The 20,724-nt window shown below is 47.2% G+C and overlaps 1 protein-coding gene across 1 annotated transcript in view; it reads right to left on the bottom strand.

The window, feature by feature from the left end:
• Window positions 1-20,724, bottom strand: part of ADCY10 (adenylate cyclase 10) — a 54,939-nt gene that overhangs the window by 18,137 nt on the left and 16,078 nt on the right. The window contains exons 11-18 of the mRNA XM_059673780.1: window positions 19,992-20,181; window positions 15,606-15,661; window positions 14,243-14,396; window positions 11,538-11,730; window positions 10,935-11,021; window positions 6,971-7,245; window positions 6,011-6,147; window positions 996-1,121 (exon numbers count right to left, since the gene is read on the bottom strand). Coding sequence (XP_059529763.1) covers window positions 996-1,121; window positions 6,011-6,147; window positions 6,971-7,245; window positions 10,935-11,021; window positions 11,538-11,730; window positions 14,243-14,396; window positions 15,606-15,661; window positions 19,992-20,181 — 1,218 coding nt within the window. The remainder of the gene's footprint in view (window positions 1-995; window positions 1,122-6,010; window positions 6,148-6,970; window positions 7,246-10,934; window positions 11,022-11,537; window positions 11,731-14,242; window positions 14,397-15,605; window positions 15,662-19,991; window positions 20,182-20,724) is intronic.

A 20,724-nucleotide genomic window follows, 5' to 3' on the forward strand; every position in this document is an offset into this window, starting at 1 on the left:
CAGAAATGAGCTAGAGGCTCTTTTGGAAGCTGAGAACCTTGAGGCACCCCTGGGTCATCCTTTGAAACATTTAAAGTTCCTTACAGCTGGCATAAATCAGAGCTGAGGATATACAAGGACGTGGCTGGAAAAACATTTTCTTTAAAAGAACAGTAACAGCCCTAACCGGTTTGGCTCAGTGGATAGGGCATCGTCCTGCAGACTGAAGGGTCCCAGGTTCGATTTCTGTCAAGGGCATGTACCTTGGTTGTGGGCACATCCCCAGTAGGGGGTGTGCAGGAGGCAGCTGATTGATGTTTCTCTCCCATCAATGTTTCTAACTCTCTATCCCTCTCCCTTCCTATCTGTAAAAAATCAATAAAATATATTAAAAAAATAAAAATAAATAAATAAAAGAACAGTAACACATCTCTGATATAAATTCTACTCTTTGCCATCTCTTACAAAAGCAGATGGTAGAAAAGTTTCCGTATTACCTTTGCTCTCTCCTTACATGGTTTCTGTTTGAGAATGTACTTTGTGTGCAGCTGAAGAAAACTTTGTTCAAATCAGACTCCAGAATATGCACAGGAGGGAGGTGGCTCCTAATTAGCAGCAGAAAAGTCCCACCTTCCTGGAGCCTCCCTGACCCAGGGCAACGGAAAGACAGCCACGCCAGGGTGCCGATCTTATCTCATTTTCAGATCCTTGTCCTACAGCAGTGATGGCGAACCTTCTGAGCTCGGCGTGTCAGCATTTTGAGAAACCCTAACTTAACTCTGGTGCCGTGTCACATATAGAAATTTTTTGATATTTGCAACCATAGTAAAACAAAGACTTATATTTTTGATATTTATTTTATATATTTAAATGCCATTTAACAAAGGAAAATCAACCAAAAAAATGAGTTCGCGTGTCACCTCTGACACGCGTGTCATAGGTCCGCCATCACTGGCCTAGAGGAAGCAGAGTGTGCCAGGTTCTGGAGAATGAGCACCGGGTCGAGTTGTCTTTACCTTTTAGTGATGCTGGTGGTGACAAGTTCTTCAATCTGACACCACTAGCGAGTTTGCAGACTTCCTCACCTCCATCATCACCGAGAGTAAATGGTCTTAACAGCTCTGTTGGCTTAGCAACATTCTCTATCAGGAGGTAAAAGGCAAGGAAAGTTGACAGTCATTGTTCTGTCATTATTCTGATTTTCTGATGCACTTTGAGGTGGTCTCACATGAGGAAGAACAGGCAGATGTGTGTTTTGGCTCACCAAATAGTTTGGAATGTTGTTTTTAAGTAAAACTGATAAATGAAAAATCTACATTTATTCAAAAGATGTTTTGTCCTGCCCTTGGCCAATATCGCTCAATGATTAGAGCATTGCCCCATGTACCAAAGGGTACCGGTTCAATTCTTGGTCAAGGGTATGTACCTGGGTTGCAAGTTCTGTCCCAGCCATAGTTGAGGAGAATGCGGGAGTCAACCAATCAATGTGTTTCTCTCACATCTCTCTTTCTCTCTGTCTCTCCTCCCTCCCTCTCTAAAAAAAATCGATGGAAAAAATATCCTCGGGTGAGGATTAACAACAACAACAAAAAAGATGTTTTATCTCCTTGCCCACCTCCCCGCCCAAACAAAAACTATTGAAAGTACATGCAGTTTTATAAAAATTTGATTCAAAGGTTATCGCAAAGTATCTTATCTAATCTAATAAGGGAAACATGCAAATTGATCGCACCAATGCTATGCCCCAAGCCACGCCCACCAGCCAATCAGAGTGACTATATGCAAATTAACCCAACCAAGATGGCGGCCGGCAGCCACTGAGCTGGAGCAAGGAGGAGGCTTGGTTGCCCCAGTGATGGAGAAAGCCAAGCTTCCCACCTGTCCTGGCCGGCTGTGCCCTCGGCTCAAGACAACAAAGTTTCAATTATAGAAGCTAAATAAATCCCAGATACCTGCTTCCAGCCAGCCTCCACTGGGAGCTTGGGTGGCTGGGGGCTGTGGCCAGTCAGCAAATAGCCATCAGCCCCTCACCCAGGATAGACACACCCTCATGGGGTGAGGGTCCCCGCTGGGGGGCTTGGCCAGCCTGCAAACAGCTATCAGCCCCTCACCCAGACTGGCCAGGCACCCCAGCAGGACCCCCCACCCTGAAGGGGGTGTGGCCAGCCTGGAAATGGCCCTCCGCCCCTCACCCAGGCTGGCCAGGCACCCCAGTGGGGACCCCCACACTGAAGGGGCTGTGGCCAGCCTGCAAACAGCCATCGGCCACTCACCCAGGCTGGCCAGGCACCCCAGCAGGACCCCCCTCCCTGAAGGGGGTGTGGCCAGTCTGAAAATGGCCGTCAGTCCCTCACCCAGGCTGGCCAGGCACTCCAGCGTCCTGGTACCCCCACGCTGATCCGGGACACCCTTCATGGCAAACCAGCCGGCCCCCACTCATGCTCCAGGTCTCTATCCTATATAATAAAAGGGTAATATGCAAATTGACCCTAACAGCAGAACCACTGGGAATGACTGGTCACTATGACACACACTGACCACCAGGGGGCAGACGCTCAATGCAGGAGCTGCCCCCTGGTGGTCAGTGCGCTCCTACAGGGGGAGCTCTGCTCAGCCACGAGCCAGGCTGACAGCTGCCAGTACAGCGGTGGTGGTGGGAGCCTCTCCCACCTCCTCAGCAGCACTAAGGATGTCCGACTGCAGCTTAGGCCTGCTCCCTGCTGGTAAGTGGACATCCCCCATGGGCTCCCAGGCTGCCAGAAGGATGTCTGACTGCCAGCTTAGGTCCATCCCCCGAGGGGTCCCAGACTGCGAGAGGGCACAGGCCGGGCTGAGGAACCCCCATCCCCCACCGAGTGCACAAATTTTTGTGCACCGGACCTCTAGTACTATATAACATCATATATTTTAGAGAACCAAGATGGTGGCATAGGTAAATGCCAATACTTGCTGCCTCCCACAGCCACATCAAAATTACAATTAAAATACAAAACAACCATCATTTAGAACTGCCTGAAATCTGGTGGAATGAAAGTCCTACAGCTATAGAAGTAAAGAAGAAAGTACATCAAGACTGGTAGAAGGGGTGGAGGCACAGAATGGGCTAGTTGACACTGACATGCGGGGTGTGTGTGTGTGTGTGTGTGTGTGTGTGTGTGTTTAATTGGGAGGGATATCTTCACTGCAGAGGCCTCGTGTGAGGCCTGTGAGAATCAAGGGGTCTCAGCACCACACCAGTCCCCCAGCCCAGGGTTCAAGAGCTGGGAAGAGAAGTCCCCATAACTTAGGGCTATAAAAACCAGCAGGGATTGTGGCTGAGTGACACAGAGGCTGCTGGAGCCCCAGGCAGATCCTCTTAGAGGGCTGGTACATGACCTTACACGGTCTGCTTCCTCTGAGCAATAGCTGGGGGAGAGCCAGGGAATAGGGGGAGGAATTGGATTGTCTGGCATTGGGGCAGGAACTCAGAGGCTGCTTTCTCCCTGACCGTGGTGCTCACAGGGGTCATTGTTCCTGTGCTGGAGCTCCCCTGTCCCAAAGCAGACTGGCAGCCATATCTGAGTTTTTATCAGCATGGCCCACACTGTTTGTTCCACATTGATGATTTCCTTAGACCCTGCTCCATCCAATCTGCAGTCTAACCCAAGCTGTTTGCAGCAACTTTTCCAGATGAATGGTCTGTCCTGTTTCAGGCTTCAGACTTTGCTAAAATATCTCAAACAAGCAGCCCTGGTGTCAGCGTGTCCCAAACCTATCAATGAAAGGCTCAAGACCTGGCATTAGCACCAGCCTGCCTTGCTTCACAGCTTGATACTTCTAAGCCCAATACAAGTAGCAGCCACCTCTAGATCTCTCTGTAGCTCCTGCCAGGTGACCCCAGGCAGTGGCTGATTTTATACCTTCCTGGAGGCCCTAGAGCCAGTGAACCAGGTGGATAGCTTCAGACCACACCAGATTACAACTCTACACATTCACAAGTGACATGCTCAAGGGGGAAGACTCAGTGAGCACCAAAGCCCAAATGAAACAAGTCCTGCTCCATAAGGGTGTCTCCTGCACAGCAGCTCTTCTACTGTAATCACAGCTGACCCTCACAGCCAATTGGCCTGGGGGTCAATTCCTCCCAATGATACCAATAGCAATCAAGGCTTAACCACAGTAAGACAGTGCACACAGCCCAAACAGGGGCACACCTAGAGTGCCCAGCTCAGGTGACGGGGGGGGGGGGGGGGGGAGGGGAGGGCGGGGGCGGGGGAGGAAGGGAGGGGCTGACCCATGGGTCCTACAGGACACATACTTCACAAAGCCCCTCTACCAATTCCAAGAGACATAGCAGTTCTACATAATACAAGAAACAAACACAAGGGAAGCAGCCAAAATGTGGATACAAAGAAACATGTCACAAATGAAAGAACAGAAGAAATCTCCAGAAAAGGAACTCAATGAAATGGAAGCAAGCAAATTATTAGATACAGAGTTCAAAATAATGGTTATAAGGATGCTCAAGGATCTTAATGAGCGCTTCAAGGGACTGTGTGAGAATTTCAAGGATTTTAGTGAGAATTTCAAGGACATTAGGGAGAATATCAAAGAAATGAGAAAGGACCAGTCAGGAACAAAGGATACACTAACAGAAATGAAGAATAATTTATAGGGAATCAACAGTAGAATAGAGTATGCAAAAAATCAAATCAGTGATTGGAATATGAGGAAGCAAAAAACACCCAACCAGAAGAGCAAAAAGAATTTAAAAAATGAAGATAGTATAAAGAGCCACTGGGACAACTTCAAGTTGTCAACATTTGCATCATGGGGGTGCTAGAAGGAGGAGAGAGAGAGCAAGAGATTGCAAACCTATTTGAAGAAATAATGACAGAAAAGTTCCCCTACCTGGTGAAAGAAATAGACGTACAAGTCCAGGAAGTGCAGAGAGTCCTAAACAAGAAGAACCCAAAGAGGCCCACACCAAGACACATCATAATTAAAATGCCAAAGGTTAAAGACAAAGAAAATCTTAAAGGCAGCAAGAGAAAAGCAGTTAGTTACCTATGAGGGAGCACTAATAAGACTGTCAGCTGATTTCTCAACCAAAGCTTTGCAGACCAGAAGGGAGTGGCAAGAAATATTCAAAATGATGACTAGCAAGGACCTACAACCAAGATTACTCTAGCCAGCAAAGCTGTCATTTAGAATTGAAGGTCAAATAAAGAGCTCCACAGGCAAGAAAAAGCTAAAGTTCATCACCACCAAACCAGTATTACATGAAATGTTGAATAAGAATAAGAATAAGAAAGAATAAGAATAAGAATAAGAATAAGAATAAGAAGAATGAGAAGGAGGAGGAGGAGGAGGAGGAGGAGGAGGAGGAGGAGGAGGAGGAGGAAGAGGAGGAGAAGATGAAAAATATGAACCAAAAAATGGCAATAGATACTTATCTATCAACAGTTGATAGATATCAAAAAGTCAAAATAAATGAACAAAGAATCTAATAAACAAAATAAACTGATGAATAAAATAGAGCCAGAGGCATGGAAACATGAAACAGACTGACGAATCTCAGAAGGAAGGAAAAGATCTTATATGCATGTATATATCACTTATGGACACAGACAATAATGTGGTGAAGGCCTATGGTCGGGTGGGCAAGGGCACAGGGGAGGGGAGAATGTGGGGAAGAAAGGGGGACATTGTAATACTCTCAACAATAATGACTTAAAAAACATATATTTGACACATGTTCAATACCCTCACTCAGATGCCAATGCATTCATGAGGAGACGGTACTCTACTTGTGACTTGGTTAGGATCAGAAAGAGATATCAGAAATGGCAAGGCCTGAACAGTAAACTTGCCTAGTAATGTTGTCTCCTGGGACTCGAAAATGCTACGTTCTCCCGCTGTCAGAGGTATCAGGTCCCACAGTCCTGGACTCCCCCAACCCTCTGTCCCTTGTGGAAGCCGCCCAGGGAAAAGCCCACTCTTGCTGCCCTCTCTGCAGAAGGACAGGGGAAGAAGTCGCTGTGGGACTCACTGAACAGGTTATTCCAGGTCACGTTTGCCTTTTCCTCAGACTCCATCGGTTGGAAAACAAGCACCCTGTGCTGGTCAAGGTTTTTCAGCAATTCTTCGCAGTAAAAGGGGATCCCACAGCTTCCCTCCGCTAGGTACCTGTAGTGAACACAAGGTAACCTACTTACCTGGAAGAGCCGCCTTTCTGGATGGAACAATATTTGAGTCTTCACAATCACTTGAAAATAATCTCCTCTCAGTCTCGATTGCTTTTCTTTCTTTTGTCTAATTACCTACAGCATTGACCATCTGTCCAAAACCAAAACTATAAAATAAGGGACATCCTCAGTCTTGCTTCCCTTCCTCACCTCATAAATGGCCATTTTCATTAATTTCTGGTTTATATTTTCAATGTTTCTTGCAGAAACAAGACATCCTCATTAGAAAGAGCCTCGGCAGAGACCAGGTGGGCTGCCAACAGCCAGCTAAAGGCGAGGTGTTGTTCGTGTGCTTCAGGGGACACCTGTCAAGCCCCAGGAGGAGGTAGCTGAGAGGCTCAGGAGGCCCTGACTAGACAGCCAGCTTTCCATGTGCACCGGCAACGCCAGCACCAGGCCACACCGCTGCCTGCTGAGCAGGACCTCGATTAGGTGCAGGTTGTGGTCTTTCATGTTTACCATTTTGACTTTGGAGTCACTTGCTCATGATAATGTCCTAAAACTAGATTATAGTAGAACTCACGTCCAGCAAGATGAAAGGGAAACAAATTGATGTCCCCACGCAGTCTGAGCAGGCACCACAGGGACTATAACAAGGAAAGGAGGACAGCATCCCTCCTACCAGCCTGAGGGATGGCCCCTTTGAAAGGCGGCCCGGCAAGAACGCTGAAATAGTCACTTTAAGCCGCATCTTAAGGAATCTGGTGAGGTCTGGACCTGCGCAGTGAATGCAGATGCCTTTCAGGACAGAACAGGTTACTCACAAGTCCAGTTCTTTGGGGATGCCCTTGACATTGAGGTCCAGGCAGACCTTGTTGCGGATGTCGCTGGGCTGCACGGCGCCGATGGTGATGTAGGTGGTGTTCCTGTTCTTTATTATGGCGCTGGCAGCTTCACAGGGCACGTCGAGGAACGGAGACAGGGACATGATGATGAAGATAGGGACGTTCTGGATAAGCTTCTCCAGAAAGGCCCAGGAGGTCTGGTCCACAAACTGGGCCTCATCGATGATGAAAATAATCCTTTCCTGTTTCACTGTCTGGACAAGGTACAGAAACAGGAAGACGAATGCTGTGGGACTTCGGGGTTTTATCCACACGTGGGTCTGCATGAGGACCCCTGGGTTGTGTGGGGCTGAATTAAATATTTTCTTCCCAACAAAGCTGAATTCAGAGTCCACTAACTTGGAATTTGTGGCAAATTGGAGAGAGCTGGCTGGAATGGACTCTTACTTGGGCAAATCTTTGTGCAAAGATAACACAAATTTGTAGGGGAGATGGGATTGTGGCCCAGTAAAAGCACCCATTCCATAAAATAAGCATCTTTTACTACACGTCATTTTAATCTATTAGAAAATGAAGCCTCCCAGGGATATTGACTTGGCATTCATTCCACCCATGCATATCCAGCACACACGGGCCGGCCACACACACCGGCCACACGCACCAGTCGCACACACCGGCCACACGCACTGGCCACATGCACAGGCCACACGCACAAGCCACACACACCGGCCACATGCACTGGCCACACACACCAGCCACACACACCGGCCGCACACATCGGCCACACACACCAGTCGCACACACCGGCCACACGCACCAGCCACACGCACCGGCCACACGCACCGGCCACACGCACCGGCCGCACACACCGGCCACACGCACCAGCCACATACACCGGCCACACGCACTGGCCACACGCACTGGCCACACACATCGGCCACTCACATCGGCCACACACACCAGTTGCACACACCGGCCGCACACACTGGCCACACGCACTGGCCGCAAACACCGGCCACACGCACTGGCCACATGCACTGGCCACATGCATGGGGCTGGGTGCTGGAGCCAAACCAGTCAGGGCGCTGGTCTGCATTATTTATTTGCTCACTAGCATCGATTGGGTACCTGTGAGGGTCAGGTGCCATCTAGGTGCTGGGGCACAAGTTAGAGTCAGCTCTCACTTCGTGGGCCCTCATTTCTGCCTGGGAGGGATGTAGGGACAAACCTGCCCCCCTCTCACAATCCCAAGCTGCCCTCTCACTGCCCCAAGCTGCCCCCTCTCACTGTCCCAGGCTGACCCCCTCTCACCACCCCAGGCTGGGTTAGCTTCTTGTGGTTCCTTGTGAGAAGAGATGTGGTTATCCATTCTTTTCCTCTATGTTTTTAATAAACAAAAGCAGCAGCCCTAGACAGTTTGGCTCAGTGGATAGAGGGTTGGCCTGCAGACTGAAAGGTCTCAGGTTTGATTCTGGTCAGGTTAAGGGCACACGCCCGAGTTGCGGGCTCGATCCTCAGTAGCGGGTATGTAGGAGGCAACCAATCAATGATTCTTTCTCATCATTGATGTTTCTATTTTTCTCTCCCTCTCCCTTCCTCTCTGAAATCAACATCTATAATAATAAAAGCATAATATGCTAATTAGACCAGAAGACCTTCCAGATGAAGCCAGGGACCTGAGGGAAGGCCAAGTCCCGGGTGCCAGAGGGAAGTCAGTGCCGGCAGCCTGGGGCAGGAAGGCCTACTCTTGCACGAATTTCATGCATTAGGCCTCTAGTCTATATATAATCAGCAAAGGCTACTTTAACACTTCAGATCTCCCACACGTAACAAGTTTACTCTGACAGCCCTTCCCTGACCCAGAGAAATTTAATTAATGGTGGTGTCAGTGTTATCTGTGAACTGAGGAGAGTAGAGTAGGAAACAAAACAGCATGAATTTGAGAGTCCATCACTGGCCCCAGTTCTTCAATTTTAAAGCAAGGACAGTGTATTGGATTCTCTAATGTGAGTAGAAGCAGCATGGATGCTATGCCCATGCTCTTCACATAAACTAACTGGCTGAGTCCTCAGAACACTCAGGGGAGGTGGTACTGCTGAGTGTCCTTAGGCACAGGTTAAATTCAGACAGGTTAGGTGACCTGCCAAGGCCACAGAGCAGCGGTTCTCAACCTGTGGTCGCGACCCCTTTGGCAGTCGAACGTCCCTTTCACAAGGGTCGCCTAAGACCATCCTGCATATCAGATATTTACATTATGATTCATAACAGTAGCAACATTACAGTTATGAAGTAGCAACGAAAATAATTTTATGGTTGGGTCACAACATGAGGAACTGTATTTAAAGGGCCAGAAGATTGAGAACCACTGCCACAGAGTAATCGATACAAAGATTGTCATCACAGCCTACAGTGAAAGCACATCTTTAGTGGTAGTTTCCAAACTAAACTGCACATTAGAACCAATTGAGAAGTTTTAAAACAAAGGCACAACCTGAACAGATCCCTAAGCCCAACCCAAGCCCTGCTGGATCTTTGGGGGTAGGACTCGTAGATCTGTCTTTTCTAAGAAGCTTCCTGGATACTGGTGATGTACCTGGTCCAAAGTCTGGCATCAGAAACTACCCAGACTGCCTAGCTTATTTGCCTGGATAGAGAAGGGGGGTGTTGAATTGTAAACCTGATTCAATGCCACATGCATTCTATGCTAGCGATCAGTTATTATGGGCCAGAAACAATGCCGGCCAATAGTGCTGTAGCCATGAGCAAGAGACTCCCGTCCCTAGAGGCTCACAAACACAGTGGGGAAAGTTCAACCAGAAATATGTTCAAAGTGCCACAGAAGCAGGTAGAAGAGGCGTCTGTCATGCCTAGTGATTTGGGAAGTTCTCACCAAAGAGGTGACGCTGAAGGATGAGTAGCATTTCTCCAGGTTAAAAAATACATATATATTGTTTTTTATCTCATTAGCAATGGGAATTACTCAGAGAGTATGTAGTGTATATGGTTGGATTTGCGTATACTCTGGCACTTATATGGAGGATGAATTGGGGTGAAAGAGGTGTGAGGTGCAGAGATTGGTTGGAAAGCTATGACAGTGGTCCAGAAGGAGCCCGATACAGCAGGGGGCAGAGCATGGGGGATTCCAGAGACCACCCAACGGAGAAATAGGAGGACCCAGCAACTGAGTAGACGTGTGGATGTGGCAACTGGTTAGGAGGGGAGCAAAGAGGAAAGGAGTAAACGATGCATGAATGAATTTACCATGGGCTAATCAAGGATCGGGATCAGAATGAGGAAGAAAGGGCATTGGAGTAGGAAACAAATAAATTTACTACTAGCCACTGAAATAGTGGGAGTTACTACATCCTCGTGTAACATACGTCCTTGGAAATGCGGTCTGGTACTTGGGAGAGGGGTGGAAACTAGAATATAGATTTGGTGACCATCAACATACAGAGGGCGCTAACACTGATTGAGCGTTTCATTTTAGCCTTACAACCCTGGGACTAGGTACGACTGTTTCCCCATTTTACACATGCATAGGCAGATTAAGTCACTTGCTTGAGGTTCCACCCTAGGTAGTCTGCTGCAGAGGCTACATACAAGCCACTCACACGTACTGCATCTCTTCTTACAGATGGGAAACCAAGAGGGTAGTTTTAAGGAGAGGCCGCACTCCCAGGAATAATGTTAAGGGACTATGTTCAAGTTTAGCATAATCTGAACTCACAGCCTGGGGCAGTGAGAGGGGGGCAGCCTGTAGGGGGCGGGCTACATTCTAAATGGACTCTGAGCTCAAAGTTTGGAAGGATGGAGGAGAAAGAAAAACGTTAGGATACAAGGTTTCCCACAATTCAAAGCTTCCTGCCCCTCAGGCCGCCCAGCTCTGTGATGCGATGCCCAGTTTTCCTCCCCCCGTTACTTGACCTGCAGATGTTCTTACTTTCTCCAAGATCTTCATAAACAACGCTTCCAGCTGCTTTTGCTTTTTCAAGATGCTCATCTTGGACACCTCTCGTGAGGTAGGGAACTGTGTGAAGAATAATTCGAACATTAACTATGGGAAACAGCAAAGGGAGCCACTCGCTGTGTGACTTTGGGCAAATCACTTCACTGTTATGTGCCTTCAAATCCTCATGTCAGATAGTCCATAATGTCCTCTCCAGCTTCAATGCCCTTTGTCACTGGATCTAGTAGATACAGGAACGAACAGGGCACACTCGGTCCTGCACTGGCAGGCACCGTTGGAGCAGAGGCGTGGGCTAGGATTGCACAGCTTTGATAGAAAGGTGAAGAAAAACGAACCAACAGGTAGCATTTGCATTTTCTGGAGTGTGACATTTCTAGACACCTCCACTGTGTCTCAGTAAGGGGAATGCTCATTCAGGGAAGATTGGGAGGCACTTCCTCCCCACACAGATTCTCCAGGTGAGAACAGAAAAGGGTATCACAAGTCAAAGAGATGCCAGGTCACAAAGAATCGGTGAAGCATTGCTTCACCTGCCCCATCGCTATTTCTTGAGGAAGTCTTACACTAGGTAGTTACCTGGACATGGAAAATGTCATTAAAGATACAGTGGTATTTCTCATCCAACAGTGTCTTGACTTTATTTTCAATGTTGGTCTGTCGTTCTTTGTAGTGTTTACAAGCATCCAGACCTAAGACATTGGCCATGAGTATCTGGATGGTATAAAAAGTTTGATGGAAGCTGATCTTAGTCAAGGCAATAGCAATAGTCCTGTTTATAAGAAAGTCAAGAATCAGAAGAGAGTTTTAAAATATATACATATTTTAAATATGTTTCTATTGATTTCAGAGAGAGGAAGGGAGAGAGAGATAGAAACATCAATGAGGAAAGAGAATCATTGATCGGCTGCCTCCTACATGTCCCCCTCTCCCCACAATCAGGGCATGTGTCCTGATCAGGAATTGAACCGAACTGTGACCTCCTGGTTCAGGGGTCAGTGCTCAACCACTGAGCAACACTGGCTGAGCTTAAATATATTTTAGGAAATTAATCAAGGTTGAAGGCAAGCTCTGACTCTTCATATTCAGTTGTCCTACCAGCAACTCCCTAAGCGATCTGCAAGCCTTTCTTAATTCTGCTTCAGATACTCGGCCTGATCCACTGGGTTCCTAAGCCCAGGTCGGTTCGCCTTCTTCCCAGGCCCACCACCTCCACCTTGGTGCATGCCCTCATCCTCTCACTAGTGCTACCCAGTGGCATGCCTCTTGCCCTGCCTGGCATCATGACACTGAATGCATTATATTCACAGAGGCTAATGTTTCTAGATAGATGCAAATCTTCTCTCCCACTTAGGATTTTTCTGTGGCTCCCATCCTCTAAGGCAGTGGTTCTCAAGCTTCCTAATGCCACGACCCTTTAATACAGTTCCTCATGTTGTGGTGACCCCCAATTTCATTGTTACAAATTAAACATAATTAAAGCATAGTGATTAATCACAAAAACAATATGTAATTATGTATGTGTTTTCCAATGGTCTTAGGCGACCCCTGTGAAAGGGTCATTCGACCCCCAAAGGGGTCGCCACCCACAGGTTCAGAACTGCTGCTCTAAGGGGTAAGTCTGGACTCCTCTCTGTGACATACAAGACTCCCCAAGGCCTCACATGTGCTTTCTTGCCACACTCTGTTCAGCAGCCTATCCTCCACCACTAACAGACAGCACAGGACCATCTACTCTCTCCAGGCCTTCGCTTCCGTGTCTCCCCAGCTGGAGTGTGATCACGAACCACAGCGCCTCCCAGTCCTCGCTTCCTGCTCATCTGTGCATCTCGGTTCAGGTGCAGCCTCTTGCACTCTTCCCTGATGTCCCAAGTTTGGGTCGCACATGCCTCTCCCTCAGCTCACACCGCACTCCCTAGGATGCCTCTGTCATGGTCCTTTCCACATCCCGTTTCTATTGTCATCTCTTCTGTGGGAGCTCCCCCAGGGTGGGAATCAGGGGTCCTTCATCTTCGGGGCATCGGCACTTGTTATGGGTTGACTCATGCCCCACCCACATTCATATGCTGAGTCTCAACCTCCGTACCTCACAATGTGACCTTGTTTGGCAACAGGGTCATTGTAGATGTAATGAAATTAAGACAAGGTCCGGCTGGAGTAGGGTGGGCCCTAATCCAATATGACTGTGTCTTTCTAAGGGGAAATTTGGAGACGGGGAGAATATCATGCGATGATGAAGGCAGAGGTTGGGGTGATGTTTCCATAAGCCAAGGAACACCAATAATTGCACCAGAAGCCAGGGGAGAAGCACAGACAGGTTGTCCCTCATGGCTCTCAGAAGGAACCGACCCTGCTGACACCTTGCTCGCAGACTTCCAGCTTCCAGTAACGAGAGAGGATAGATTTCTGTTGATGAGCCACCCAGTTTGTGGTACTTTGTTACAGCAGCTCTCGCAAGTGGAGACAGAACTTAACAGTTCCTGAAGCATAGTAGTAACTCAGTAATGGAATGAATGAATGAATGTCTTCTGATTGCTGTGAATTATCTCCTCAACAATGTTAAAGATATTTTAAAACAGGCCTCTCTCAGGCCTGACATTAAAAAGAGTAGAAGTACAGCTAAAAATAATATAAGGCCACTAAGCATTTTCCCCTTAAAGCCTTCAGGTTGGGTGGTGGAAGCAGTGAGACCTCGGCATGTGGTCACCATCACTGCTACTGAACCATGCTGACCACAGTGAGGGTACTCGATGGGTTGTCCCACAGAGAGCCCTCATGACATTCACACTATGAGAGGAGGCAAGCAGTATGAGGTCAATACCCTAGCTTTGCCTTCCCAAGGAAAATGCAGAGGCCTGTCATTGTCACTCCCACTCCTGGACAGAGCTGAACGGTGTGAACCCGTGACTGTCAGCCGGCTGGATACATGTATGCGCTCGTCCTGCACACCCACCCTAGCCTGGTCTCCACCTCTTCCAGCTGCTCTCCACCTGCCTGCACACTGGGCTTAACCAGGAAGCTCTAACATATGATATCCAAGCTCCACCTGGCATGCAATCAGGGTCTCCGGGGGTCAGCAGGCTTCTCATTGTCTTGGTTCAATATGATTATCATTATTTATTTATTTAGCACAAGGGTGCATGGCACCTGTAATGAACAGGTGGTGTGTAGTTTACATGATGCAAATTATATAAAGAAGAGGGGCTTTAAAAGAGGTGAAACTTTTAAGGACATCAGGATTCTCTGGGTGGACAAGAAATAAACGGTCATCGCCAGACACTCACCTGTGGTTCTCACCTTGGGACAGGTACTCAATCTCCATGAGTATCTGGCTTTTCCCGTAGCCCGACAAGCCTTCGTACATGAGGATGCGGCTGCAGTTGGACATCAGAAATTCCTTCATATTGCACCTAAAGTATTTCAGCTCCTTCTCACGTCCTGTCATTTTTATTTTTTTAAAAAGAGAGCGAACCCAGTCAAGATAAAATAGTGGAGAGACATAAGAAGCACATAGTGACACGACACCTAAGGAGACCTTTGGGGTTTCCAAGGCATCGTTCATGGACTCTCCTGAGGTTCTGCACACTTTGAAATGTTTTAACATCTTTTTCTAGAGCTTTCCAGTTGTGATTCCCAATAATGCACTTTATATATGCGACTCTTAAAATGCGCATTAAAACGTCCATTGAATTTTAGTGCAAGATAGCGAGGTGCGCTGAAATCACACAGCCAGGAATGAAACCAGGGATCGCTGACTTCAGTTCTTGTTTTCCCTCCCTTTTCCTATAACACAGTGGAAGTCATCTAAAGATTTATTACACTAGGAAATACATTTATTATAGTTAGGGTTTCTATATTGAATGATTATGGATAGAATATTTTATTTCCAATAATTTATTTCCAAACTGCGAAGGAAACTTGCTCTCTGTGAGTGAGAAATTATACTTATCTCAGGGCTACTAGAAGCTTTATCAGTGATAAGAAAATTCAACTTACTTTAAAAAAGCATGTAGACTTACTCCTAAGAACAACCCAAATTTTTAGTAAAAATAAATGTTAGGGTTTTTTATTCTTAATGTAACAAATGTTCACTGTAGAAAGTATGGAAAATGTAGAAAAGAAAAAGAAGAAAATCGAAGTCAGCTTGGGTTGCAGCCCTGTCACTATTACTTGGTGTGTTTTTACATATATGTAACGGGGTGCCAGATTAAAATCTGAAAGTCGGCCACAGCCTTTGAAACCTGGACAGGAAGGAACAGGCAGGACTGAAATATCAAGGGAGCGAGCACATCCTGTCAAAAGAGCTGAAGGCTCATTTGGGGCCAAACCTTTTCTGGCCAGCTCCCTGTGGAAGGCCAGTCTTGTTTTCCATTGATTAACAGAAGGCACGTGTAATTATATATCGTTTCATCAACATGATTTTTAAAAACGGCCTAAGAAATGGAGGGTGTCAGGGTCTTTGTGGGGAGGGAGAGACCAAGCACGTGGGGTGCCCCGAACACTGCTCTTTTTCTTAGTTGGTCTGGATAGTGATCATGGGTTCATTGGTGATAATTCATGATGCCGCAGACTTAGCATTGGCGCACTGTTCTGCATGTGTTGTTATAGTTCACTAGGGGAGTTTAGAAAGCAAGGCCCTCTACCTACCGAGCAGAGGGTAAGCCTCATTCCTGTTGCAGATGAGGTAGGCCATACCAAACATGCTGAGGAGAAGAACAGAGATGTTAGAGTCACAGCAGGGCGGGCTGAGAGCAGGCTGCTTGGTCCCAGGGAGCCTCCTTTCCAGCCTCTAACCGACTGCCCCTGGCTCACGGGCTGCAGATGCCAAGAGGAGGAGAAAGAGGTGTTCTTACCTGGCGGTAGAGTCCAAGCGACTTACAGCCGCCTTCTCCTCAGCCCCGGGGACCTTGTTCAATAAATACTGGCAGAGTCTGTCCCCGCTCACCTTTGTTGAGCACATGCCACGTGCCTGGCAGTTTTGAGTACTTTACATATATCATTTCCTTTGCTCCTGACAAAACCTTACTAAGGAGATACTATGATTGTGTCCATTTACAAGTGAGGAAATGGAGGTGCAGAGAGTGTATCTTGCCCAAGGTCCCGTGTCTGGTGGGGACCAGGCAGGGCACGCATGCCTGATCACTGCATATTCTCTCTTGAAGGAGCCTTTTGGTTAAACAGCTCATTCCTGGTCTGCATGTCGTACTACCTGGTTCCTCTTGGTATAGCAACGGCAATCTCCCATGGGAGGCCCTGTTCATATTTGTATGCGAATTTCTACACTCTTTTTTAAAAATACGATTTTAAAAAAATTATTGATTTCAGAGAGAGGAAGGGAGAGGGATAGAAACTTCGATGATGGGAGAGAATCATTGATCGGCTGCCTCCTACATGCCTCCTACTTGGGATTGAGTCCCTGCAACCCCACCACCCAGGCATGTGCCCTGACCAGGAATCAAACTGTAACCTCTTGGTTCATGGGCCAACACCCACCACTGAGCCACACTGGCCGGGCTCCACACTCTTATTTGCAGTGATGGTGGAGGAAAATCACGAAGTGGCAGGCTCTGGGGTCCGGCAGTCTGGGCTTCTGTGGCAGGCTGACCTCTGCAGTATCTGTGCCCTCTGCTAGGTAACGTGCAGTGCCCTCCCACTCTGGGCTCGGCCATGTGAATGTTTCAGCCAACGAGATGCCAGCAAACACGACACCGAGGCTTGAAAAATGCTTGCGCCTTGGGCTCTCTCTCTTGCTCTTCTGATATGGCCGAGACAGTGCGAGAGGACGAGACACCTAGAGCCAAATTGTCCCATTTATGCCAATCAAACTGCCCACTTATCCCACCTGCGGTCATCCTGGGTCTGCCAACAACCTGCCGAACCCCAGGCACGTGAGAAGCCGAGGCTAGCTGAGCCGAGTCCAGCCCAGGTCAGTTGAAGCCACTTCTCTGTGAGGTCAGTCAATGTTTGCTGTACCCACGAGCTTTCGTGGTTGCTAAAGAAGCGGCACTGTTGTGGCACGCTGAGCCTGGTCTCCACTGCTCACTAGATCTGTGACCATGAACAAGTCATTTAACATCTTTGAGCCTTAGTTTTAAAATTTGTAAAATGGAGATAATAATAGTTTCTATCTGATATGGTTGATATTAAGAATACATTATAGCCTGGCCAGTGTGGCTCCATGCTTAGATAGCCGGCCCACGCACTGAAGAGTCGTGGGTTTGACTCCTGGTCAAGGGCATGTACCTGGGTTGCAGGTTTGATCCCTGGCCCTACTCAAGACACGTGTGTGAGGCAACCAATCAATGTGTCTCTCTCACATTGATGTCTCTCTCTTTCTTTCTCTCTCTTCCTCCCTCCCTTCAACTCTATATAAAATCAGTGGGAAAAGATCCTCAGGTGAGGATTAAAAAAGAAAGAAAGAAACATTAAAGTCCTGGCCAGTGTTCTCAGTGGTTAGCAGCGGGGGGCAAACTTTTTGACTCCAGGGCCACAATGGGTTCTTAAACTGGACCGGAGGGCCGGAACAAAGCATGGATGGAGTGTTTGTGTGAACTAATATAAATTCAAAGTAAACATCATTACATAAAAGGGTACGGTCTTTTTTTTCAATAGTTTTATTCATTTCAAATGGGCCGCGGGCCATAGTTTGCCCACGGCTGGGTTAGAGCGTCGGCCCTTGCACCACAGGTCTCCAGTTTGACTCCTGGTCAGGAGCCTCTCTCTCTTCCTCTCCTCTCTCTCTCTCTTCTCTCTTACCTTCTCTCTCTCTCTTTCTCTCTCTCTCTCTCTCTCTCTCTCTCTCTCTCTCTCTCTCTCTCTCTCTCTTCTCCTTCTCTCTCTCTCTCTCTCTCTCTCTCTCTCTCCTTCGCTCTCTCTCTCTCTCCTTCTCTCTCTCTCTCTCTTTCTCTCTCCCCTGTCCTCCACTCTCTCTAAAAATCAATGGAAAAAATATCCTCAGATGAAGATTAACAACAACAAAAAGAATATATTGTATATTTTGAGATAAAGTGCCTAATATTTAATAAGGGCTCACAAAAATTATTACTATTCATTCACTTATTCAAGTAGCATTTTATTGATGGTCTAAACATGCCAAGTACAGCGCCGAGCCCTGGGAATACAAAGGTGAATAATAAAGACTCCTTGAATCTACTGCAGCCCCAATTCTGCTATCTGGCCCTTTAAAACTTAGATTCCAGCTGGTTAATAAAGGGTGTCCCAAAATTCACGCAAGAAGTAATTTTGATAGAAAATACAGGTTTATGATTTAAAAATGTAAATATTTTATTGATTCACAAAGTATACAGTATAGGGCTATGTATGGAATAGCAAACTGGATTATCATGTCTTGATAGCGAGCACCATTAACTATTATTGCCTGAGCAGCCGCGTTTTCGAAGAAGAATGGTCCGATGGTGCCTCCAGCTCAAAATCCGCACCAAACGGTGACACGTTGTGGATGCGTTTGTTTCTCAACAATCACCTGTGGATTTTCTGAACCCCAAATGCGACAATTTTGTCGATTAACCAAGCCATCAAGATGAAAATGAGCCTCATCACTGAAGATGATTTTGTTCGAAAAATCAGTATCCACTTGTTGTTGTTCCATAATCCATTCAACGAACTCTCTTCGCTGTGCGTGGTCAGCAGGCTTCAGTTCTTGAGTCAATTGAACTTTGTAAGCATGAAGATGCAGATCTTTCGTGAGAATACGCTGTAGAGAGCTTCTCGAAATGTCCAGTTCTTGACCACGGTGCCGAATGGATGTCCCTGGACTCTCAGCAACACTCTCACGAACTGCTTCGGTGTTTTGTGTTGAACGATTTGTTGAAGGACGGCCAGAGTGTGTAAGATCACTAACTGATCCACGAGTGATTGTTGAGAAACAAACGCATCCACAACGTGTCACTGTTTGGTGCGGATTTTGGGCTGGAGGCATCATCAGACCATTCTTCTTTGAAATTGCGGCTGCTCAGGCAATAACAGTTAATGGTGCTTGCTATCGCGACATGATAATCCAGTTTGCTATTCCATACATAACCTTATACTGTATACTTTATGAATCAATAAAAAAATTTACAATTTTTAATTATAAACCTATGTTTTCTATCAAAATTACTTCTTGTGCCAATTTTGGAACACCCTTAAGAATAATATGTTTGCGCTTTCCATGCGAGTTGTTCATTCACTCATCAGTGTCGAGTGCCTGCTGTGCACCAAGCACTGGGGATATAAGAATGAACAAGCCATAATCATGATCCTCAGAGAGCTTTCAAGGCAGCGGGCGGGCAGTCTTGAGGAGCGTGAGGAGGAATCTCAGAGAAGCGTGGCCTGTAGAGTTAGTGGCAGGAGGCGGGGAGAGCTGGACTGGCTGGGCTGCGACTGGGTGGTTCCAGAGCCAGCCCCACAGAGGAATGGACCCTGAGCTGGATTTCAAAGATTTTCCCAGTGGACGAGGGATGGGGTGGGTGATGGGGAGGACAATCTACTTAGAGCCCCAGAGGAGGGGACACGGGAGGAGGTGAGGTTGGAAAGGCAGATGGTCACCTTGTATGTCATTACAAGGAATTGAAACATCATGAAAATGACTGGAAGCCATTGGAGGATTTTAAGCCTAAAAGTGACACCCTTGCACCTAGGCTGGGCTTTGGGGGAATATATTTCACCAGAGGCCTAGAGGACGAACAATATCTGATACTCTATTAGTCCTACCAATGCTGACACAAAGTTGGTTGATAAATAAATACTTAATGTTTGGTCCACCTTGGTCCACAGACATATGCAAATGGGAGGGGATCCCTGTTCTGTTTGCACAACCTTTGAGGAATCACCCTCTGATTCTCAGAACGAGGGTAGAATGGGGTCTTCTACCATATCCACAGGATGGAGAAAGATGAAGGATTTTGAAATCTGGGCCTTCGTCCGGGGAAGGAATAGATTTCAGTTTTCAATAAAGTGGGTGACTGTTTTGCTGTCATAATTTTCCCCCATCTTTTACTACAAAATACTGCAAAGTCAGTGCCCCGCACTCACACTTTCTCGTTGAGGCCCAGGCACTGATAGATTGGTCCAGAATCTGCAACACCTTTCATGACTTTCTTCGGAAGCTCTTTGAAAAAGTAGGCTGGTAGGTTGCTGCTATTGTAGGTGACGGAGTCACAAGTCACGATTCCTGGGTAGTACATCATCATTCTGGCAGCTATGTTGACTTTTTGGCCAATGACTGCAACAGGAAAGACAAAGGCAAAGAGTGGGAGAAATGGGCATGGAACTGAACGTAATCGGAGAAATCCTGTCCCCAGGTGGCACTTCAACATTTTACTCCCTTTGCCTCTCATGAATGACATCAAACTCACCTTCAACTTCCCACAGTCAGCCAGTGGCTATAAAAAATATGCCTCAGTTAGTCACCAGAAAAATATAACTCAGTTAGTCACCAGAAAAGCTTCTGCCTCAGCTGGGAGGCCATGGGGACAGTCTGCTCAGAGGCAGAGAGGCCTTGTGTGTGGAGAGGGCTCTGTATGTGGGCTCACCCTAGGCCCACAGGCTCTTGGGTGAGGTACAGCTGGTCTTTGGCTACAAGACGGACAAGCACAAGCTCGGGCCTGGGACACTGACCTCCAAATGAGGCACAAATTCACACCTGCATGTTTCTTGGCATGAACTCTTTCATTTCATTTTCAGAATGAATTACCTTCCTTCGGTGATCCCTTAAGAGTGTGTAATGGGGTTAGTCGGGGTGTGTGTATAAGACTGATTTAGGGCA

The sequence above is a fragment of the Myotis daubentonii genome, chromosome 18 (genome assembly GCF_963259705.1).
Source record: "Myotis daubentonii chromosome 18, mMyoDau2.1, whole genome shotgun sequence".
NCBI classification, from domain to species: Eukaryota; Metazoa; Chordata; class Mammalia; order Chiroptera; family Vespertilionidae; genus Myotis; species Myotis daubentonii.